At 36.4% G+C, this 22,642-nt stretch overlaps 2 protein-coding genes across 6 annotated transcripts; both read left to right on the top strand.

The window, feature by feature from the left end:
• The first annotated feature begins 2,655 nt into the window (after positions 1-2,655).
• On the top strand, positions 2,656-17,941 carry LOC127434587 (protein FAM234A-like). 4 transcript variants are annotated; one of them, XM_051687418.1, is made up of 13 exons: positions 2,671-2,737; positions 3,902-3,973; positions 7,660-7,934; positions 8,285-8,392; positions 10,183-10,365; positions 11,026-11,171; positions 11,385-11,517; positions 12,813-12,945; positions 13,335-13,475; positions 15,496-15,577; positions 15,660-15,806; positions 15,883-15,970; positions 16,127-17,941. In XM_051687418.1, exons 3-13 carry the CDS (start codon positions 7,685-7,687, stop codon positions 16,363-16,365), a joined length of 1,650 nt encoding a protein of 549 aa, XP_051543378.1. In that variant the 5' UTR covers positions 2,671-2,737; positions 3,902-3,973; positions 7,660-7,684; the 3' UTR covers positions 16,366-17,941. The 4 variants fall into 4 exon arrangements, with proteins under 4 accessions (XP_051543379.1, XP_051543378.1, XP_051543377.1 ...); XM_051687417.1 differs by having other exon boundaries at positions 2,722-2,737; positions 3,838-3,973; XM_051687419.1 differs by lacking the exon at positions 3,902-3,973 and having other exon boundaries at positions 2,656-2,737.
• Positions 17,942-20,572: 2,631 nt separating this feature from the next.
• Positions 20,573-22,268, top strand: LOC127434603 (cytochrome c oxidase subunit 6B1-like). 2 transcript variants are annotated; one of them, XM_051687444.1, is made up of 4 exons: positions 20,573-20,739; positions 21,230-21,374; positions 21,627-21,727; positions 22,014-22,268. In XM_051687444.1, the coding sequence occupies exons 2-4, from the start codon at positions 21,269-21,271 to the stop codon at positions 22,065-22,067; spliced, it is 261 nt and encodes an 86-aa protein (XP_051543404.1). In that variant the 5' UTR covers positions 20,573-20,739; positions 21,230-21,268; the 3' UTR covers positions 22,068-22,268. The 2 variants fall into 2 exon arrangements, with proteins under 2 accessions (XP_051543404.1, XP_051543403.1); XM_051687443.1 differs by having other exon boundaries at positions 20,575-20,739; positions 21,256-21,374.
• Positions 22,269-22,642: the final 374 nt, after the last annotated feature.

Below are 22,642 nucleotides of genomic sequence, written 5' to 3' on the forward strand. Positions count from 1 at the left end.
TAAAGAAGCACAATTTATGATTCCAATATTATAATATTTAATTGCTGATTTGAAACTTGTTCTTTGATAGTAATCTTGACCAACCGCTTTTGAGATTTCGGTGTTTCCCCATTCAAGTAGATAGGAGCTGCACTGACATGAGTGGAAATAGCCTCCCGAGAGCGTTCCAAAGATGGCCGACAGTGGACTGACTTGCTAAAACGACTTTGTGTACATCCATTTCTGATCACATCTATCCAAAACTGTTCTGTTGTGATTTTGAATATTGCATTACGATGAATACTTGTATTGATATACATTGAAGGAAAAGGGATGTTTCATGTTATTTTGATAATTATATTGAACATAAATCATGGTATTGCTAATATATGGAAAATATTGTATTAATAAATGTAAATGTCATCACATATAACCAAATTGTAAAAACTCTAATATAGAAATAGGTCATTATTTTAATACATTAACAGGAATAAAAACAGTAAAGCAAAAAATGAGTGTGAATGTTTGTAAATGCCTTGCATCTTCCTTTTTAATCTTATTATTACAGTTGAAGTCAGAAGTTTACATACACCTTAGCCAAATACATTTAAACTCAGTTTTTCACAATTCCTGACATTTAATCGTAGAAACAATTCCCTGTCTTAGGTCAGTTAGGATCACTTCTTTATTTTTAAGAATGTGAAATGTCAGAATAATAATAGAGAGAATGATTTATTTCAGCTTTTATTTCTTTTATCACATTCCCAGTGGGTCAGAAATTTACATACACTTGGTTAGTATTTGGTAGCATTGCCTTTAAATTGTTTAACTTGGGTCAAATGTTTTGGGTATCCTTCCACAAGCTTCTCACAATAGGTTGCTGGAATTTTGGCCCATTCCTCCAGACAGAACTGGTGTAACTGAGTCAGGTTTGTAGGCCTCCTTGCTCGCACACGCTTTTCCAGTTCTGCCCACAAATTTTCTATCTGATTGAGGTCAGGGCGTTGTGATGACCACTCCAATTCCTTGACTTTGTTGTCCTTAAACCATTTTGCCACATCTTTGGAGGTATGCTTGTTGTCATTGTCCATTTGGAAGACCCATTTGCAACAAAGCTTTAACTTCATGGCTGATGTCTTGAGATGTTGCTTCAATAGATCCACATAATTTTCCTTCCTCATGATGCCATCTATTTTGTGAAGTGCACCAGTTCCTCCTGCAGCAAAGCACCCCCACAACATGATGCTGACACCCCCATGCTTCATGGTTGAGATTGTGTTCTTCGGCTTGCAAGCCTCACCCTTTTCCTCCAAACATAATGATGGTCATTATGGCCAAACAGTTAAATTTTTGTTTCATCAGACCAGAGGACATTTCTTCAAAAAGTAAGATATTTGTCCCCATGTGCACTTGCAAACTGTAGTCTGGTTATTTTATGGTGCAGTGGCTTCTTCCTTGCTGAGCAGCCTTTCAGGTTATGTCAATATAGGACTCGTTTTACTGTGGATATAGATACTTGTCTACCTGTTTCCTCCAGCATCTTCACAAGGTCCTTTGCTGTTTTTCTGGGATTTATTTGCACTTTTTGCACCAAACTACATTCATCTCTAGGAGACAGAATGCATCTCCTTCCTGAACGTGGTACCTTCAGGTGTTTGGAAATTGCTCCCAAGGATGAACCAGATTTGTGGAGGTCCACAATTTTTTTTCTGAGGTCTTGGCTGATTTCTTTTGATTTTCCCGTGATGTCAAGCAAAAAGGCACCAATTTTGAAGGTAGGCCTTAGAAAAACATCCACAGGTACACCTCCAATTCAGTACACCTCCTATCAGAAGCTAAATGACTAATTGTCTAAAGGCTTGACATCATTTTCTGGAATTTTCCAACCTGCTTAAAGGCACAGTTAAATTAGTGTATGTAACTTCTGACCCACTGGAATTGTGATATAGTCAATTAAAAGTGAAACAATCTGTCTGTAAACAATTGTTGGAAAAATTACTCATGTCATGCACAAAGTAGATGTCCTAAATGACTTGTAAAAACTATTGTTTGCTAATATGAAATCTGTGGAGTGGTTAAAAAAATGAGTTTTAATGACTTCAGCCTAAGTGAATGTAAACTTCTTACTCAAATGTATTTGTAATGTATATATATATATATATATATATATATATATATATATACGTATATATTTTTATTTATAGCCTTCTATACCTACTTTGTACACTTGAAACCCCTTTTGAAAGTTCTTTTATGTTGTTTCTGTTTTTTAATTAAATATTTTAGTTTCTTTTTTCCTTCTTTTTTTTTTTTGTAAATGGGACATATTGTACTTATTACAACAATAATAACAATAATAATAATAAACAGTCAGTTCTGAGTCAGTTCGATGTGTGTATTGCTAAGCAGAACACATACATGTATAATATCGTTCATTGAAGTAGGAGCTTAAATTAAATAAGTAAAATTTATGTTTACAAAATGATGTGACACAGAAAAAGCATAAAAATATTTAAAAAAATAATAATAATAATTGAGCTTGAAACAACCTAACACAAAATGATCGATCTAACTTATTTATTAGCTGTAATAAGCTTTCTTAATAAAGCAAAAAAAAAAAAAAAAAATGACGTTAAATGACGTCTACATGACAACGTTCATTCCTTGCGTTCGCTCTTTTTGTCCAGTCGACTTGCCGTACGCGGAAGTGTTGTTGCTAAACCTGCAGACCAGTGAAGGAGCAACTGTCATTCACCAGGTTTGTTTTCATCACACAAAAGGATATTAAAAAGATTTAATTCGTTTAATGGGTTATCTATCAAGTCAACAAGTGAAGCTGACTAGTTCGCTTAAAGAGATTTACATTTTCAGACAAATGTATCAAAGCTTCTAACCTCTACAAAACAATGCTGATTTTTGCTTCTGCTAGACACAAACTTGTACTGTAGTATGACTTTTAAAAGAGTTAGTTGTATCTTGTATAAACTGTACATACAAGAGACAAGTGTATCTATGGTTTATCTATATCTATAATGCCAAAACAGGGTTAGGAATGTGTTTTATGCTCTTAAAGTGACCATGAACATAACAGTTTTATACAGTGATGATGTTTACATTTGTCTGAGCATCTGTGTGTATATATATATATATATATATATATATATATATATATATATATATATATATATATATATATATAATTAAAATATTATTTTGTGTGTTGTGCAGTGATGCTGTGGTTGAAATCTTTTTGTATGCAGTGTTGGGTGTAATGCATGACTTAAGTAATTCATTACTGTAATTAAATTACTTTTTCTTTGAAAGAAGGGATTACTCTCAATTTTTCAGTAATTTAATTACAGTTACTTCTGATGTAATTGCGTTAAATACTGAATAGACTATAGAACAGTTATATATAAAACAATAGTGAATTTAAAATAGAATTTTAGCGTCTAATGTTAAAATGTATGTTTTCTAATTTAACGCCGCCCCTTTAAATTCTTTGGGCAGTTCATGAATAATTTATTTGATTTTATATGATTTATTTGAAATAATTAAAAGAACAGTTTCATGTTTATCCTTGCATTTTTCATCTGGTCGAGGTTGATAAGGGTTTTAGAAAGTAATTAGTAATGCAGTTACTTTTCAGACAGAGTAATTAGTACAGTAATTTAATTACACTGTAGATGTAATTAGTAGTTAGTAATTAATTACTTTTTTAGAGTAACTTACCCAACACTGTTTGTATACTATCCAAATGACAGTTTCCAGAAAGGGGGTGTTTGTTTGGCCAGGGCTCTCTATTTAAACTGGCGTCCTGCAGCATGATTGAGGTTTTTGTTGTTGTGTTTTTGCTAGAACGTTTCATAAATGCTTCAGTTTGACGCAGAACACTCTGGATTGTTGTGTGTGTTATTTAAAGAGTCTGGGTTTACAAGCAGATTGAGGATATGAATCAGAGCTGCTGTCACTGAAGTTGAAGGTTCCAATTCAGGTAGGAGGGACCTTAAGAATAAATGAACCTTTCTTTGTGTCCTTCACTGTAAATACTAATAGTAATCTCAAATTGTAAAAACAAATAGTTTACTCAACTTAAGCATAAGGCTTTAGTATTCTTATTAGTTTTAATTTACTCTCTTAACCCTAAAGTTGTCATTAATAAAAACATTTAAGTGGCCCTAATTAAACAGTACTTGAAATGTCACATTTTGGAGTCATAACTCAAAATAAATACGTTCTTTAAACTTTGGCTTCAAATATTATTAACTCAAAATTATTACGTAGAAAATTGCAGCTGTGTGGAATATCCATAAGTCCTTAGACTTGAATAAATAATGAATGTTTGGCCAAAACAAGGGAACTTATGTAAAAAAAAAAAAAAAAAATTTGTTATTTAAAAAATGTATTTCGTTTTCATTCTTATACGATACGAAACAATACTACTTTATTCATCTCCGGAGGGAAATTGAGGCATTACAGCAGCAGAGACATAGATACCACAAAACAGAACAATAGTACAGTAAATTAATACAGTAAATGCAACACAATACAATAATAAATATGAAAAAACAGCAAAAAAAAATGTAAGTAGGGGCCTGGGTAGCTCAGCGAGTATTGACGCTGATTACCACCCCTGGAGTTTGAATCCAGGGTGTGCTGAGTGACTCCAGCCAGGTCTTCTAAGCAACCAAATTGGCCTGGTTGCTAGGGAGGGTAGAGTCACATGGTGTTACCTCCTTGTGGTCGCGATTAGTGGTTCTCGCTCTCAATGGGGCGTGTGGTAAGTTGTGCATGGATCGTGGAGAGTAGCATGAGCCTCCACATGCTTTGAGTCTCCGTGGTGTCATGCACAACGAGTCACGTGATAAGATGTGTGGATTGACGGTCTCAGAAGCGGACGCAACTGAGACTTGTCCTCCGCCACCCGGATTGAGGTGAGTAACCGCGCCACCACGAGGACCTACTAAGTAGTGGGAATTGGGCATTCCAAATTGGGGAGAAAAGGGGATAAATTTATTTTTTTAAGTAAATAATCAGTCACCATCATCATACTGCAGTAATAATAATAATAGAAATTAAAAAAACTTAACTTGCAGAAATGTTATGTAAGCATGGCGGACAGTGTTAATTTCTGTACAGTGCTTGTAAATCATATCACATACACACACACACACACACAGTGTCATTCCATATATATCCAGCAACATTGCTGCTCATAATAGTGCTACTCAATGCATACAACCCAATAAAAAATATAGATAAATAACAATTTACACAGTATATACACAATTAAAACAGCGTGATTAATATGTGTATACTCTACTGTGCATGCTTCAGTTCAGTGTACTGTTGTACATCCTAATTGCAGCAGATATAAAGAACCTAAAGTAGCTTTCTTTCTTACATCGAGGAATTATGACTATTGTTGTTGTTTTGTTGTAGCTGGTTGATAGTTATGATTTTTCTGAAGTCACCATGAGGGTGATTAGTGTTAACAGGCTCCAACTTCACCAGAGGTAAGTTTAAGCCATTCTTCTTTACTCAATTGAACTTTACATAAGTGCAGATTTATGTGCACAAGAAGTACTGAGTGTATCTTATGTGCCATATGGCTAACCAAGAGTCCAGTCATAATTTCCACTTACTGTTAGACGTGATAATTCCATTTAAATATAAACAACGATAATTTAATCACACATGAGTTAAGTTTACTTGTAACTAGTTAACGTTACATAAAAAAATTAGTTCAGTTTACTTGAGCCAAATAAGTACATTTACTTGCATGTAACACATGCAAACCAATTGACTTGAAATATCCAAGTAAGATCAACTAATTAGATTTTACAGTGTTGAGGATGGTGAGACCAGCTTTAAATTAATGACTAGCTGAAGAACGTTTTGAAGGAGCAGTTTTGTTTACATTTTAAAATGCTTCCATTTCAGTGTCAGATTAATATTGCACTGAAAACCCTAATAAGTTAACTCTACTTAATGGATTGAGTAAACTCATTCCCTCAACTGAACTGAGTAATGGTGTCTCTAAAACTTTTGTATTTAAGTTCACTTAACTTGGTGTTAATATAGAATGAACTTAACTATTTAAGTTCAGGTAACTAGATGCAAGTAGACTTAACTCAGATTTGCTATTTAAATGTTGTTGTTTCAACTTAATAATTTCATTGAATGGACTCAAATTTAGGTCATACAATAACAGCTTAAAGGTATAGTTCACCCAAAAATGTAAATTCTCTCATCATTTACTCACCCTCATGCCATCCCAGATGTGTGTGACTTTATTTCTTCTGCTGAACAAGTTTTTTTTACTATAAATCTCAACTTTCACATTGTTTTTATTTTTTCTCCCCAATTTGGAATGCCCAATTCCCAATGCACTCTAAGTCCTCGTGGTGGCGTAGTGACTCGCCTCAATCCGGGTGGCAGAATACGAATCTCAGTTGCCACCACGTCCGAGACCGTCAATCTGCGCATCTTATCACGTGGCTTGTTGAGCGCGTTACCCCGGAGACATAGCGCGTGTGGAGACTTCACGCTATTCTCCTTAGCATCCACGCACAACTCACCACGTGCCCCACCGAGAGTGAGAACCACATAATAGCGACCACGAGGAGGTTACCCCATGTGACTCTACCCTCCCTAGCAACCGGGCCAATTTGGTTGCTTAGGAGACCTGGCTGGAGTCACTCAGCACGCCTTGGATTCAAACTCGCGACTCCAGGGGTGGTAGTCAGCGTCAATACTCGCTGAGCTACCCAGGCCCCTGGCGATTCACATTCTTTGTGCATATCACCACCTACTGGTCGGGGCTGGTCAAATATGGACTTAAATATTGCTCTGTTTCTCGACCACACCTATCATAAACATCTGGGATGGCATGAGGGTGAATAAATGATGAGAGAATTTTCATTTTTGGGTGAACTATTCCTTTAAATAATGAACATTATAACTGATTCTAGGTCAATCATTTAATAATCTTTTTTCAGATTATTCACAGATATGCCTGTACTTCAGTTCCACACAGAGAACTGAGATCCAACTTGACCAAAGATCGCCCTAATGGTGACATCACACAAACAATCTGCAACAAAACAACATAAATAATGCTACAAAAGAGCTAAAACCTCTATGAATCCTTAATAACAGCTATTTAAATGCCTCCATATGTTCTCTTTGAGAAAGGAGACATAATGAAATAATTAAAGCGCTAGGCATTGTGGGTATTTTGTACTCAATAGCTTGAGTTACTAACACTTCAAATCTTAAGTCTATGGATTTTTAAGAAAAATAAGTTCAAGGAACTTAGATATTTGAGTTATGTGCCCAAAACTTGACATTTCAAGTAATGTTTGATGAAGACAATTTGATTTTTCCAGTAATGACAACAACATTAGTGTTAACAGTCAAAGTAATGTTTGTTATTTACACATCATAGATGTGAACACAAGACTGCTGAATAGGACTTCAAGATGTCAAGCTGAAATGTATTTTTTTTTTTTATTTGTAACTGATTTAGGCTATATGTTTCAGTGTTTGTCTTTATATATATCACATGCATTTTTTAATTGATTTGGTAAGTAGCCATGCAAAACTGCTCTGCTTTGCTTTGGAATCCTGTTTAGCTGTACATTATCTCTAGCATATCTCCTCCTGTCCTCTCCTCAGTGGTCTGGAGTTTTGCTGGTCTGAGATGACAGACACGTCAGGGCATGGTTTTGAGGCGGAGCCTTTGAAGGGTGGAGAGGCAGATGGGGGTGTGTCTAAGGAGAAAAGCTGTGCTGGAAAGCTGGGATTACTGCACCTGACAGGCTGGCGAACAGCTGCATTCCTGCTCTCTCTCTTCCTGTGCATGGCTGTTGTCTTCGCCTTTTCATTCATCCTGCCCTGCCCCGTACGGCCGCAATACCTGTCCACGTGGAGCCTCAAGGTACCTGATGCAGGTGAGACAGCAACACTATGGCCAAATGTAATTCATGGGTTTGAAAACTCCAGTAATTCCAGTGAAAACAAATCCTAATGCTACACCATACAAGAACTTTCTATAGAATTCTGCGCTTCCAACTTTGTTGCAAAAGCATGCAATGTCACTGTGTGATGTAGTATTACGATTTGACCTTACATATTACTAGAATTACTGGAATAACCAAACGTGTATATTAGAATAGGGTGTCCACATACCGTACCTTTGACCATATATATGAAATACCTGAAATCCACCTCTGCTTGTGGAAATATAATTGTAACACTCATGTGTTTCTTATTGAAAACTGAATATGTTTCTCCCCTATAGCCGTGTATGATTTCCTGGATTTTGAGGATGCCAATAAAGACAAAGTTTTGGATGTGATCTTCATGTATAAGGGTGCTGAAGCCAGCCGCAACACGTGCATGAGTGAAGGTGAGCTTATAACACACGCACAAGTTACGGTTACAGGAATCTTTCGTGTTTAACACAAGGCAATCTCTAACGACAGCATTTGCAGCATAATGTTGATAACCACAAAAAACTATTTTGACTTGTCCTTCTTTTATAAAAATAAAAATAAAGCAGTTACAGTAAGGAACTTCCAATGGAAATTATTAGGGCCATTCCATAAACGCTAAAATACACACTGTTTCAAAAGTATAGCTACAGAATGTAAACGTTAGCCTTAAAGTGTTAACATGATTTTAATGTGATAAAATCGCTTGCCTTGATGGTATATTGCGGGTTCAATACAAGTTAAGCTCAATTGACAGAATTTATGGCATAATGTTGATTACCACAAAAAATATTTTAGACTTGTCCCTCCTTTTCTGTAAAAAAAGCAAAAATTGAGGTTCCAGTGAGGCACTTACAATGGAAGTCAATGGGGCCAATCGTAAATGTTAAAATACTCACTGTTTCAAAAGTATAGCCACAAGATGTAAACAAAATGTGTTAACATGATTTTTGTGTAATACAATCGCTTACTAACCTTTTCTGCGTAAAGTTATAGCCAATTGTACAACTTTGTTGCTATGACGACAATGCTGTTAACCCTAAAACATCTGAAGAAATGTTGATTTAAACAACTTTACAGCTCAAATAATGCTTGTGTTTTAATAGAAGAATTAATGTAAGTGCTTTTCTAAAATTATAAGCTTCACATTTCTGCCTTTAAACCCTCCAAAAATTGGCCCCATTGACTTCCATTGTAAGTGCCTCACTGACACTCAAAACGTGCTCAAAGCTGCAGTTTGTAACTTGTGCTCTCTAGCGACATCTGTGGTTGAAACTTAAAATTGCAAGCAATTTGCAGAAGAACACTTTACGTCAGTCGTGTTTCGATGGATGAATCTCATGATTTGAGTTTATCGACTGTGTGTGATCATGACTGGGAGATGTTCAGAGCCGTAACATAACATGCTATTTTCATGTTGATATTATGTTAGAATTAAACATTTAAAACTGACATATTACTTGCTTTGATAAAGATAAACAACACTTCTATTTACATATTTTGAATGAATGAATTTTCACTTACTGCGCTTTTACACAGAGAACAGGAAACTCTCCTCAAACACAACCAGTTACCAGTATATTTTAATATGATTATTCAAGTGTTTTATCTACTAACAATTTTTGTATTATACTACACGTATCAATTTAAGAGGTGAAACTCATGAAAGGGATGATACGAGTTCAATGTAAGACTTCATTATTTTTATAGTGTAAAGTCTCAGTTTATAATGCAAGTGAACCGTAATATTACAATAGTATGTCTATGCAATGCACACAATAACACCGTAAACTAAAAACATAAAACGAGGATTCAATAATGATGGGGATACAATATTAAATATAAAAAGATGAACGACATAAGCCAGCGATTTCGTGCCAAGTCCAACCCGACAGCTGAAAATACAAATCATTTTTATAGGCTTAGCGTAGTGAATCAGGGAAAGGTAATGACATTGTTTTGAACACTGATTGTTTATGTACTCAATCAATAATGCTAATTTGTTAATTTTTAACCAAACAATCTTGCATAGTACAGCTTTAAAAACAAAACTAGTGTGGATGAGTTGAAATATTTTTTTGTGGTATTTTGTGCTATATGGCATTATACCACAAATGCTGTTGATAGAACTTAAGTTGTATTGAACCCGGAACTTTCCTTTAAACACATATGGCAAAATAATTAACATTTGTTTTTGTGTTTTCAGATTTATCACCTCCGTGTCTTGTTTTATTGGCTGTTGATGGGACTGATGGGAAGACGCTTTGGAAGCGACCTTTAGCGGCTGAATTTGATTGGGTGGAGTGTGGGGTGAAGGGGATCGGGTATAAAGGAACAGGATGTTTGGTGGCTCACGCGGACAATCTCACAGCCATTGACAAACAGACAGGTACATGGTAGAGTTTAAACACTCTCAGATGTGAACATATGGAAATAAACAAAGGTTTAGATATTTGCAAAAGTTATGGCATAGATATTGCACTATTTCTCGGTCACTAATCAAATGCAAGCAAATCGTCACATTGACCATTTTTTTTTTTTTTTTTTTTTTTTCATTTTCTCCCCAATTTGGAATGCCCATTTCCAAATGCGCTCTAAGTCCTCGTGGTGGCGTAGTGACTCACCTCAATCCGGGTGGCGGAGGACGAATCTCAGTTGCCTCCGCGTGTGAGACCGTCAATCCGCGCATCTTATCACATGGCTTGTTGAGCGAGTTACCGTGGAGACATAGCGCGTGTGGAGGCTTCACGCTATTCTCCGCGGCATCCACACACAACTCACCACGCGCCCCACCGAGAGCGAGAACCACATTATAGTGACCACGAGGAGGTTACCCCATGTGACTCTACCCTCCCGAGCAACCGGGCCAATTTGGTTGCTTAGGAGACCTGGCTGGAGTCACTCAGCACGCCCTGGATTCGAACTCACGACTCAGGGGTGATAGTCAGCGTCAATACTCGCTGAGCTACCCAGGCCCCCAAAACCGAAGCATTTTGAGTAGGCTCAAGTGACTGTGCTTTAAATGTACATGATGTTTTTACTTAATAAGGTGGGATCGTGTGGCAGCAGTCGCGCTCTTCTGTGATGAACGGAAATCTTCCGCTGATCAGCGTTCCGGATCTGGACTCTGATGGAGCAGAAGACTTTGCTGTGCTTTCATATAATCCTGAAGCACCATCATTCACTCCCATACCGGTAACACACAGATACACAAACTCATTAAAGAAACCGTTCACTCCAAAATTGGCTGTCAACACATGCATACAATAATTAAATGTGAATAATCAAGATTTTTGTTTTTGCATTGTTAATTTTTTTTTAAGGAAAGCAAAATAAATATATACGTAAAACTGAACAATGATTAATTGCACTATAATATCTTTATTCATTATTTCTTCTCTCTATTAGACAGAGCTGGTGTTTTTCTCAGGGAAATCAGGTGATCAGATTGGCTCAAGAGTGGACATCGATCTGAATGGAGTTTTTGATCACCTGCAGTTCAAAATGGCCAGCGAAGCTTCATACCTGCTGTTACTCACAGGTGTGTGACAAACACTGATTTTGGCATTTGTTCTTCCTGTGCTCCTCTAATTTCCCCACAATTACTCCACATTCATAAAGTCAACATGAAATCAAAATGAATCCTATTTACTTTCTTAACACACATTCCTGGTTGTATTGTACTAGATTGTTTGTCTTTTCAATCTTTTATTTAAATGCAATAACTTGCTCTGCCTCTGAAAAAACTCTCCTTTTCGGCTGACGTCACATTTGGATAATGTTATTGATTAATGTAAATCAAAAGCCAAATAGCATTGTTTCAGGCCACTGTTGTTGGTAATGCAGCCTTTCTAAAATCTTGCCAATAGTTAACATTAATTTAATGACAGTTAATGTTAATGTAATAAAGATTACAGCAATAATAGCTAACAGGGATCTATTTAAAAGCCACCTCAGAAGGGATGCAACAAACATGCAAACTCCCATTTAGATCTCTCTCCATTCTGATGCAAAAAACCCACTTTACACCATCCATTTAAAGGGATAGTTCACCCAAAAATGTAAATTGTCTCATCGTTTACTCACCCTCATGCCATACCAGATGTGTATGACTTTCTTTCTTCAGCAGAACACAAATGAAGATTTTTAGAAGAATATTTCAGCTCTGATGGTCCATACAATGAAAGTGAATGGTGATCATCAGACCTTTGTAGCTCCAAAAATCACAAAGGAAACATAAAAGTAATTCATAATACTCCAGTGGGTAAATACATATCTTCAGAAGCAATATAATAGGTGTGGGTTAGAAACAGATCAAAATGTAAGTCCGTTTTTAACAGTAAATCTCCACTTTAACTTTCACTTTCAGATGTGAAAGTAAAACTAAACAGGCACCACATGTGACTTTCAAATGTAAAAGTGAAAGTGGAGATTTATGGTTAAAAAGGACTTAAATTTTGATCTGTTTTTCACCCACACCTATCATATCACTTCAGAAGACATGGATTTAACAGCTGGACTTGAATGGATAACTTTTATGTTTCCTTTATGTGATTTTTGGAGCTACAAAGGTCTGATCAATATTCACTTTTATTGTATGGACCTACAGAGCTGAGATATTCTTCTAAAAATCTTAATTTGTGTTTTGCAGAAGAAAGTAAGTCATACACATCTGGGATGGCATGAGGATGAGTAAATGATGAGAGAATTTTCATTTTTGGGTGAACTATCCCTTTAATTCCTGATGGATAAAATCAAATCATATTACTGAAGTAAAATGGCTTGCAAATGCATTTCATGTTGACTTTAAAACCTGTTCTGTTTCTCTCTGTGCAGACTCTGGTCTTTCTGCGGTGAGTTTGCGGTGGTTGGCGGCTCGGGCTCGGACTGGCCTGGAGTCAGCACTGAAGAAAGAAAACAGCTGGGAGGACAAAGCCGACAGTCACACCGGACTCATCCCCCTCTATCAGTACAAATATTTATGATTGACAGTAGTCAAAGTCAGTTTGGGAGGTTAAAGGGATAGATCACACAAAAATGAAAATTCTCTCATCATTTATTCACCCTCATGTTGTTCCAAACCCAAATGACTTTCTTTCTTCCATGCAACACAAAAGGAGATGTTAGGCAGCATGACAGCCTCAGTCACCATTCACTGTCATTGTATGGAAAAAAAGATGCAATGAAAGTGAATGGTGACTGAGACATTAGTCATTCTGCCTAACATCTCCATCATACGGGTTTATGATGATGGTGAGTAAATGAACTATCCCTTTAAAACATGTTTACTCTTTGTTTTTGCTTAACTATCATCATTGCCAGTTTATTTGAAGATGTCTTTGGTTTGTTTTGCTGTAGGTCTGATTCTCTGAAGCGTGTACTGGTTGTTCATGGAGGTTCTTCTCCGTCACTGCTGGTCCAGACTGACTCCAGCGTGTCATTGCTACACACAGACAAACTTAAGATCACATGGACCACCAATACCAGCACACTGCTCAGGTGCCATAACCAATCAATATGACCCATTCCAGTGGAAGATATTTGTGCATGCTACACTTGCTGGGTTTCCATCCATGTATTTTTATGCAAATTCTGGGATAATGTATAAAAAATGCTGGATGGAAAGATACAAATGCACATGAAAACATATATGCTTGCTTAATGTAGATACATTTTTTTGTTCGATAAGAAGACACATGCATAAACTATGATGAAACACATTTACTGAATATATTCTGAAGCACATCAAAAAAAATTTGCACCAGTTTCCCCAGAAGTGACAATTTTGTTCTCTTAAAGGAATATTCCGGGTTCAATACAAGTTAAGCTCAATCGACATCATTTGTTGCATAATATTGATTACCACAAAAATGTAATTTTACTTGTTGAGCAAAAATCAAGGTTACAGTGAGGCACTTACAATGGAAGTCAATGGGGGCCAATTTTTGAACGTGAAAATACTTACTGTTTCAAAAGTATAGACACAAGATGTAAATATGATTTTACTGTGCTAAAATCACTTACCACATCTGTGTAAAGATATAGCCAATTTTACAGCTTTGTTGCCATGACGATGTAATGTCAACAAACCCTAAAACAACTGAAAAAACAACTATTTACTTTACAGCTCAAATATTACATGAGTTTTAACAGAAGAACTAATGTAAGTGCTTTTATAAAATTATAAGCTTCACATTTCTGCCTTTAAACCCTCAAAAATTGGCCCCATTGACTTCCATTGTAAGTGTCTCACTGTAACTTTGATTTTTGCTTTTTTTAAAGAGCACCTATTATGGTTTTTAAACGTACCTAATTTTGTTTTAAAGGTCTCATACAATAGATTTACATGCATCCAAGGTCAAAAAACACTTTAATTTGCTCATAATTTAAATTGCAGCATTACCTTTTTCCCCCAGTGTCTCAAACGACTCGTTCAATGATCCGTTCAAAAGGATTCATTCTAAACTCCTCCTTTCAGAGAACATACTCTGCTCTGATTGGTCAGATGTCCCAGTCTGTTGTGATTGGTCTACCGCTTAGTGTAGTGTTTGAGGGCGGGTCAAAGCTGTTCACGAGCAGCCAATGAAGACCAGAGGCGGGTTTTTTGTTACCAAATTTCATAGGTTAGTACAGGAAGTAAGTCTGGAATTACTAACGACTCGTTTCAGGTGTTCAGAATCGGTTCTTTCTTTTGGGAGTCAATAACTCCATTTGTCCTGCACTTTGATTTTTGAAACTTTGCAGACTTTTTTACATTCACAAACAGCTATATAACATGCTACATGAAAGGTAATATTTGAAAAACCATAATAGGTGCTCTTTAAAGAAAATGGCATGTGAGTCAGTTTTTTTCTTGTGTTAATCAACATTATGCCACAAATGCTGTCGATTGAGCTTAACTTGTATTGAACCCGAAATATTCCTTTAAACACATGGGACGGAAACGGTGCTTTTTACACAAATAGTTTTTGCGATATTCAGATTTTATGCATAAAATAATCCGGATTTTTTTTTTTTTTTTTTTTGGAATTTCTCCCCTTTTCTCCCTAATTTGGCATGCCCAATTCCAAATGCACTCTAAGTCCTCGTGGTGGCGTAGTGACTCACCTCAATCCGGGTGGCGGAGGACGAATCCCAGTTGCCAACGCGTCTGAGACCGTCAATCCGCGCATCTTATCACGTGGCTTGTTGAGTGCGTTACCGCGGAGACGTAGTGCGTGTGGAGGCTTCATGCTGTTCTCCGCAGCATCCACGCACAACTCGCCACGTGCCCCACCGAGAGCGAACCACATTATAGCGACCACGAGGAGGTTACCCAATTTGACTCTACCCTCCCAGCAAATGGGCCAATTTGGTTGCTTAGGAGACCTGGCTGGAGTCACTCAGCATGCCCTAGATTCGAACTTGTGACTCCAGGGGTGGTAGTCAGCTTCAATACTCGCTGAGCTACCCAGGCCCCAAATCCGCAACTTTGATGGTAACATAGCTGCTGATGCATTTCCATGTGTGCTTTTTCTAGTGTGCCAACATTTGGGCAATTTGACAAAGATGGAATTCCTGACATAATGATAGAGGAAGACCTTGGCAATGAAACCAAAAGAGTGAGTGACAACTTCCCAATGTGACAACTAGTCCCAGTCTCCTCTATAAGGCTTGTTTCACCGGTGTGTGTGTGTGTGTTAGGTGATGATTCTCAGTGGAGGTTCTGGAGATGTCCTGTGGGAGGTGAACCTGTTGTCCTGGATGCAGAGTCCTCGTCCAGCGTCTGTCCTCACACTAAACACCTACTCTGTGTTCATGCTGTGGGGACAGAGTCATGGCAATGAGACAGTAAGATTATACACTCACACAAACACATTTGTAGAAGTAAGACACTGATGTGAGTGTGTTTGTTGTTGACATTCAGATGCATTCATCATTCCTGCTGCATCCACGTTACTCTCAACTGCTGCTTGAACGAAGAAATCCAGTACAGAACATCATCTCCTTTAAAGGTATCTCTTATAACCGTACATGACTCATTACCATAATCAATTGAAAAGGCTCACTCTGTGCTATAGGTACTTATAGTGATATGACCCCTTTAAATGACCACATGTTGTGTATTGGGTTTGTTAAAACTATACGTATCTTTCTGTGTTTGTGTTTAGCAACGCTGTTGGAGCGAGGCCGCCATGCCTGTTACCTCGTCTTGACTGGACCTGACGGCCGGCAGCACGCAGAATCAGGTGGGACGGAGCCGGTGGTTCTGACCAAACGAAAGATCAAAGACGACGTATCAGAAAGTGGAGTTCTGGGTGTAGCAGCAGATGAGCCTATCTCTAAAGACACGGAGGAGTCCGTGAAAGAGGCGTTTAACAGGCTGCGCTTCAGTGACGCACTTTTCTGAAACATAATCACATATAGAGTATATATTTTAACACTAAACATCAACACAAGTCATAAAGGTGTTGCAGCCATAGCTGCTTTCTTTTACTTGCACTTGAGTCTACAATCCAAAACAAGGTTTTGCCTCCAATATTACACTTCCTGCCGGAACATGCAGATCACAATCCCTTGAGTCATGCTGCATTATTCTACGTCATTTATAAACTACTATAAAGCAATTAAAGCTTCTACATAAGGCATAAGGCCATCTTAAATGTATTTTTATAAAAATGTTCACGGAATGAGAAATTATGTTTTGCATAAAGATGTTTTTTTTTTTTTTTGGCAATGTGACATTACATTTATGAAATTAGGCACATTCCCTCCTACCCAAAAATCACTATACTGTAATGCAAAAACATTCTCATAACTGTGCACTACATTACAGTAATGGAAATCAAGTTTGGGCATGAATTAAATTCAGTACAACAAAAATGTACGATGATGTATACTTACAATTGTCCTTTGCACATGTACTTTATTATTAATAAATAATCTTTAATTATTTATTACAGTAATGAGAGTGAGATCTTAATGCATTACAGTAACGAGATTTTAAGTAATGAAAATATTGTCACAGTGCCAAAGTAGGCGTCTTTTTCTTAATGCAAAATATTTTTTGATCGTTTTCGTGAGTTTCACAGATATATGTTTTTGTTCACTGTGCTGTTTTCATTGATAGTGTATTAGTCATTTACATCTGAGAGTTCTGGAGTTTTTCTTGTTGCCGTAGGCTGGAATGATGCCTTCAAGAATGGAGTGCTTAACTCTAAACATCTGCCTTGTGTTTCACATGCACACAAAGCATTGAGCTGTATTTTGCAGAAGCACTGTAAACAAGGTGGGCTTTAGTTAGTTGAGTGTGCCGGACAGAGAGAATGAGTGAATGTTTTAGTTTTGCAGTGCAGTGTAGCTCCTGTATCACACGAGTTTGTTTGTTAATATGGAGACATTAAATTAGCGTGTCATTTAGAGGACTGTATGACATAGTGCTGTATATTTAGTGCCTTAAAAAGAGACTGCAAATTACCTGTGGAAAAAAAAAATCACTACAGATGCTATTACGAGTAATTATATACACATTCTGTCTGTCTGCTGTTTTGAATCTTATATATGATTGGTGTGAGTTTAAGTTGGGATGCAAATATTCAATTGAACCAATGAGCATAATGTTACCTTCAGTTTACCACTGTAAAATCAGAGCTTTATGTTTATGTTGTCTTGGCAGGAAGATCTGCTATTACACCAAAACCAGATGCCTTTGAGTCTAAAGAAGGCAAAATAAATGATAACACTGTGGATTTTATGCAACTGTAGAAGATGTCCAAAACACTTAGATACCTTTATGCATTGTATTTATGGAGTGAGATTTCCTATTATTATTATTATTATCAGTATTAATTGATTGAGATTTACTGATTTTGTAAACCTGTAGATCAGGTCGGGAATTTGCCTTCTGGTGCTTTCTTTACTTATCTGAAAAGTTTATATATAAAACATTGCATTGTTACAACATATAATAAATAAAATGCATTCAATGCAGTTGTTTTTTATTTTAATCGTTTAATATAAACGACAGTTGAAGGGACTGATATTTACCTTAAAGGGTCATGATTTTGAGAAGTGATGTAGGGTACATAGTGTTTGTCACTATGAACTGCAAAATTTTCCTGATCCATGAGATGATCGTGTGTAATGTCTAAAGTTTGATTTTAAGGCAGTTTGATCTCATTTATAATATTTTTTTAAATGTTGCAAATTTAAGTAGCTAATGAAAATCCCTGAAATTAACATTTCTTTCTAGACTAAATACTTATCATTTTCACTGTCCAATAAGTGAAAGGATAGTATTTGGGGTAAAACGCCCCACTGTTGTAGGGGTTAAAGTCCCCTATTAAACACATTGTGTTTTTAAAGTTTTAAGGCGAATAGATTTGTTCTGAAAAGTGTGCTCACATTGACACATCCAATCATAATAGAGATTATTTTGTTTATAGAATACTTGAGATGTCATACAATGTGAAATGTGTTTGAAATTAACAGGTAATGGTTGATATTTTTATGAAGTATTTATTTGAGTAAGCATTATCTTAATTTGTTACTCAAAAGAGCATCTTGGTGTCTCAAAATTATTTGCCTTAGTTGACAAATTTTGCCCTTTAACTATTGCCCCGGTATCTACAGGATATCACTGTAAATCCCCTAGGGGCCTTTTAGCCCAGGTGTTGGGGGAAAAAGGCTCCCTCACCACCTTTTTTTAAAAACTGAATTTTAATCGAAACAACCTTCCGTTATTATTTCTTTTCACACAAATTATGTTGCTCCATCAGTTTTCAATAATTTTCTTTATTTTTATTTATTTTTTTTATTTTTTTTTACCTTGATACATTTTGTGACCAGAAAAAACTACATTTCCTTAAGAAGTGCCTTTAGCCCCCGTTGTACCCTTCAAATGTTATGGGGAAAAGTGGTAAAAAAAAAAAAAAAAGTTTATTAAAAAATAATAATAATAGTAATATATATATATTATTCTTATTGACTTCAAATTAGTATTTGCATGCATTACTGACTCAGAACTGTCTTATGCGGAAATCAGGGGTTTCATGAGTCATGACACTTTAATTCAGGATTCTCTACATGATACTGTAAGCAACAATATACTAGAATATATACATATTGTGAACGAGTAACCTTTATCATTTTATTAATTTATTTATTGGGATAAATTGTTATTTCAGTAATAGTATTTTACTTAACTTACAATGGTCACACTAAAAAAAATAAAAACATTGTAGCCTATTTTTAATATTCACGCATTTCAGTTTCATTACAAAATTCAATCAAATCTAATTAATCTTTAACTAAATTAAATTAATAATTTTGTTCAAGATCATTCAATTCAATTTGACAATGTTAATATGAAACTGAAATACGTACATTTTAAAAGTAGACAACTTGTTTTTTTATTTATTTTTTGAACGCAAAGTTAGCTCATTAATATTTATTAGGACATCCAAGCGTTGTTTGGTTACCTACCTCAGTGGCGTAGACTATTTAATATTCATGAGGCATGTTATTTCGTTTTTTTCTTTTCCTTTTTCTGTACTTTAAAGATATTTTATTATCCAATAGCATTATACAATACGATAATGAAAATGACAAAAGCCGGACCTTATTTCGCTTCCGGTAAAATTACGCCTTTTTGACGTATACATGGCATGACGTGTGTCTGTCACGCGCGCATCAGACACCGCATGCACACGTAGCTCGATGATGCAGAACTTTCCGAGACTTTTCTGGACCACAGAGCCGTTCACGCAAGAAAATAGATGTTTTTGTGTCATTTGGAGAAAAGAAAAATGCAAAACTGCGCATCGTGAATAACAAATGCATTCACTGGTTCGTTTTTGGAGCTGCGCGCGGAGTGCATTTCTGCGTGTTTGGGTTTATAGAAGCGTTTAACCAAAAATCTGATTGTTGTGAAAGACTACAATTAATTGCATCCTAGAGGATATGAACGTGGAAGAAACGTGTCACGTCCGCCCATTGTAAAGACAGCAATACATGGACAGATTCTTAGTGTTATCGCTCTCTATAAAAAAGTTCCCCAAAAAACATAAGTGTCCCGTGGTAAACCAATACCATCTGATACTATCACAGTACTTTTATAAGGCTCTGAACTGCATGCCAAAATTGTTTCCGTTTAAAATACTTTCCATTTGTCGATGAATGTGCCACTGTAACTATTCTTGGACTGTGAACACATGCTGTTTAAATGTTATTTTGACCTCTAAACTCCAGATGGACTTTGTGGTATTATCCTGTTTTAAAAATGCACATTGCATGCCAGTGCAGACATGCGAGTTGTGTACAGTATGCATGCTTATTTGTAAAATGTCAAAAAATAAAAAGCCCAAACCCGAAACGTAACCAAGGGGGAATATATGAAAAATAATGAGGAACCCATAACATTTCCCCAGTTCAGTCTAAAGTTAAATATTAACCTGATGTACAGTACAAAGCACAATTCCTTTTCCGGATATAAAAGCATGCTTTTACAAATTTTGCATTAATGCACATAAAATAAATAGTATGCATTTACTAATTTATCGATAGTCACATGCACGTCTAAGAGAGCGCGTGCTTTCGTGCATCCTCTCTTTTGGATGCATCGCATCTCAGTCATCTCAATGTGACCTGAGTGAGTCCGCCATACCGAATGTAAAGGACTGCACGCCAGCGCACAAGTGCACTTAATATAACACACAAAGCAAGTGGATCAGCATTGTCTGACACTGAACAAAAGTCACTTTCAACAGCCAGACACATCAAAGAGGTAAAGAAACGCATTATAGTGCAATGCTTTTGTTGCACGCGATGATTTAGCGGCTTCTTTAGAAATACTTTACATTATTCTAACTCAAATTAGATGCGGATACTGATTCTCAAAGTAAAAACGAAAGTGAATGCAATGATGAGGACTCATTTACAATTCTTAATATCCATTTATATACAGTAGATTCAAACACAATGCATTAGATGTGCTGTTGTAATCTTGGTGTAATTTTGTAATTCCAATTCATAAGGTTATATTCGGCAAACGCAATATAAAGTATATTAGACAAATATAAAGATATTTAAGAAGCGTGCAGGTGCCGATTTCTAGAATATTTCCTGATTTTGCGCAGCGTGGTGCGAATCATCCATCTAATGTAGCCTATGTTTAGATTACAGATACATTTAAAAGGGACGCATTGGTATTTAATGCATTCACCCGTATAGCTGTGGGAGTCAGATATTGTACTATGTTGTTAATGAAAATACAGATACAGTATCTGAATGTGAATTGAAGGCACTTGCAAGTCATGGCCGAGGATATTCAGCAGAAGCTGGAGAAGTACCGCACGGCACCATTCGATGCCCGTTTTCCGAACCAAAACCAGACGAGAAACTGTTGGCAGAATTACCTGGGTCAGTCCAATTTGCATGTTATTTACAGGACAAATCATATAGGATTGATGTGCATGCACTGGGTTGCTTATACTGATGTATGGGCTATCTGTATGATATTGCATTACTGTTGATTTTAGTGGAAAGCTTCAAGTCTAAAAAGCCATATACAGTGCTTAATACATTATGTATTATTAATATTATTTACATATTGTATTTCTAGTTTGATCAGCTCCACATATACTCATATACATGTGTACTATTTTCTAATAGATTATCATCGATGCTATAAAGCTCTGGATGCCAAAGGTGTTGACACAGCCCCATGTGACTGGTACAAGAGAGTCTACAAGTCACTGTGCCCTCTTTCCTGGGTAAATATTCACCCCTACTTCTGTCCAGAACTTTAAGGGATAGTGCTCCCAAAAATGAAAATACTGTCCTCATGACTCGCCCTAATGTTACGAATCCAAAACCATGACTTACTTTCTTCTATGGAGCACAAAAGATGGTGTTAGGCAGAATAAATGAGTGTTAGCCTCAGTCACCATTAACTATTATTGCATATTTGTTTCCATCCAATGAAACTAGACTAGATCTTTAAGCAGCAGACTCTCAGTCATTTACTCTGAAAGTTTTTTGTTTTTTTTGTTTTTTCAGATCGAGAAATGGGACACTCAGAGAGATGACGGAACATTCCCAGGGAAGATCTGAAGATTGCACGGTCTCTACAGCACTGCATCAGGAAACGTGTCTGTCGTTGGCACCGTCTTGCCTCCAGCTGAACAGGGCCTTATCAATGTTTTATCATAAATGTACCTGTCAAGCTGGTATACAAGATCGATTATTAATGTAATTCCTTATTGAAAGTGTTGCAGATTCTGCATTAAAAATCTCTCAGACATTGAAATGTGATTTTGTTGTTGTGTGGTTCATGGAGTACCCCTTGACAACACAGCTACTCTGATTTTTCACATAGAGAAACGAGCAGTAAAAAAGCTGAGATTACTTAAATGAAATCGATAAGGCCAACTTTAATGGGATTCAGTGTGATCAACTTAATAACAGTGACAACACAATGATAAGTTTGGTCTTGAAGGCTTTTGAGCATGCTCAGTGTGATCACTGAGGAAGCCATTTGTGGCAGAATAATTCTTCTGGAATAGTCATGCACATCATTGGAAGGTCCTAAAAATTCATGGGTCAAAAAATTTGGGATCCTTGTTTGCCTAAGCACTATGAGCTTCATATTGTTGCATCTGAGCTTGGCAATTGTAGAAGCAATTTGT

Source organism: Myxocyprinus asiaticus, chromosome 44, assembly GCF_019703515.2.
Source record: "Myxocyprinus asiaticus isolate MX2 ecotype Aquarium Trade chromosome 44, UBuf_Myxa_2, whole genome shotgun sequence".
In the NCBI taxonomy this organism is placed as follows: Eukaryota; Metazoa; Chordata; class Actinopteri; order Cypriniformes; family Catostomidae; genus Myxocyprinus; species Myxocyprinus asiaticus.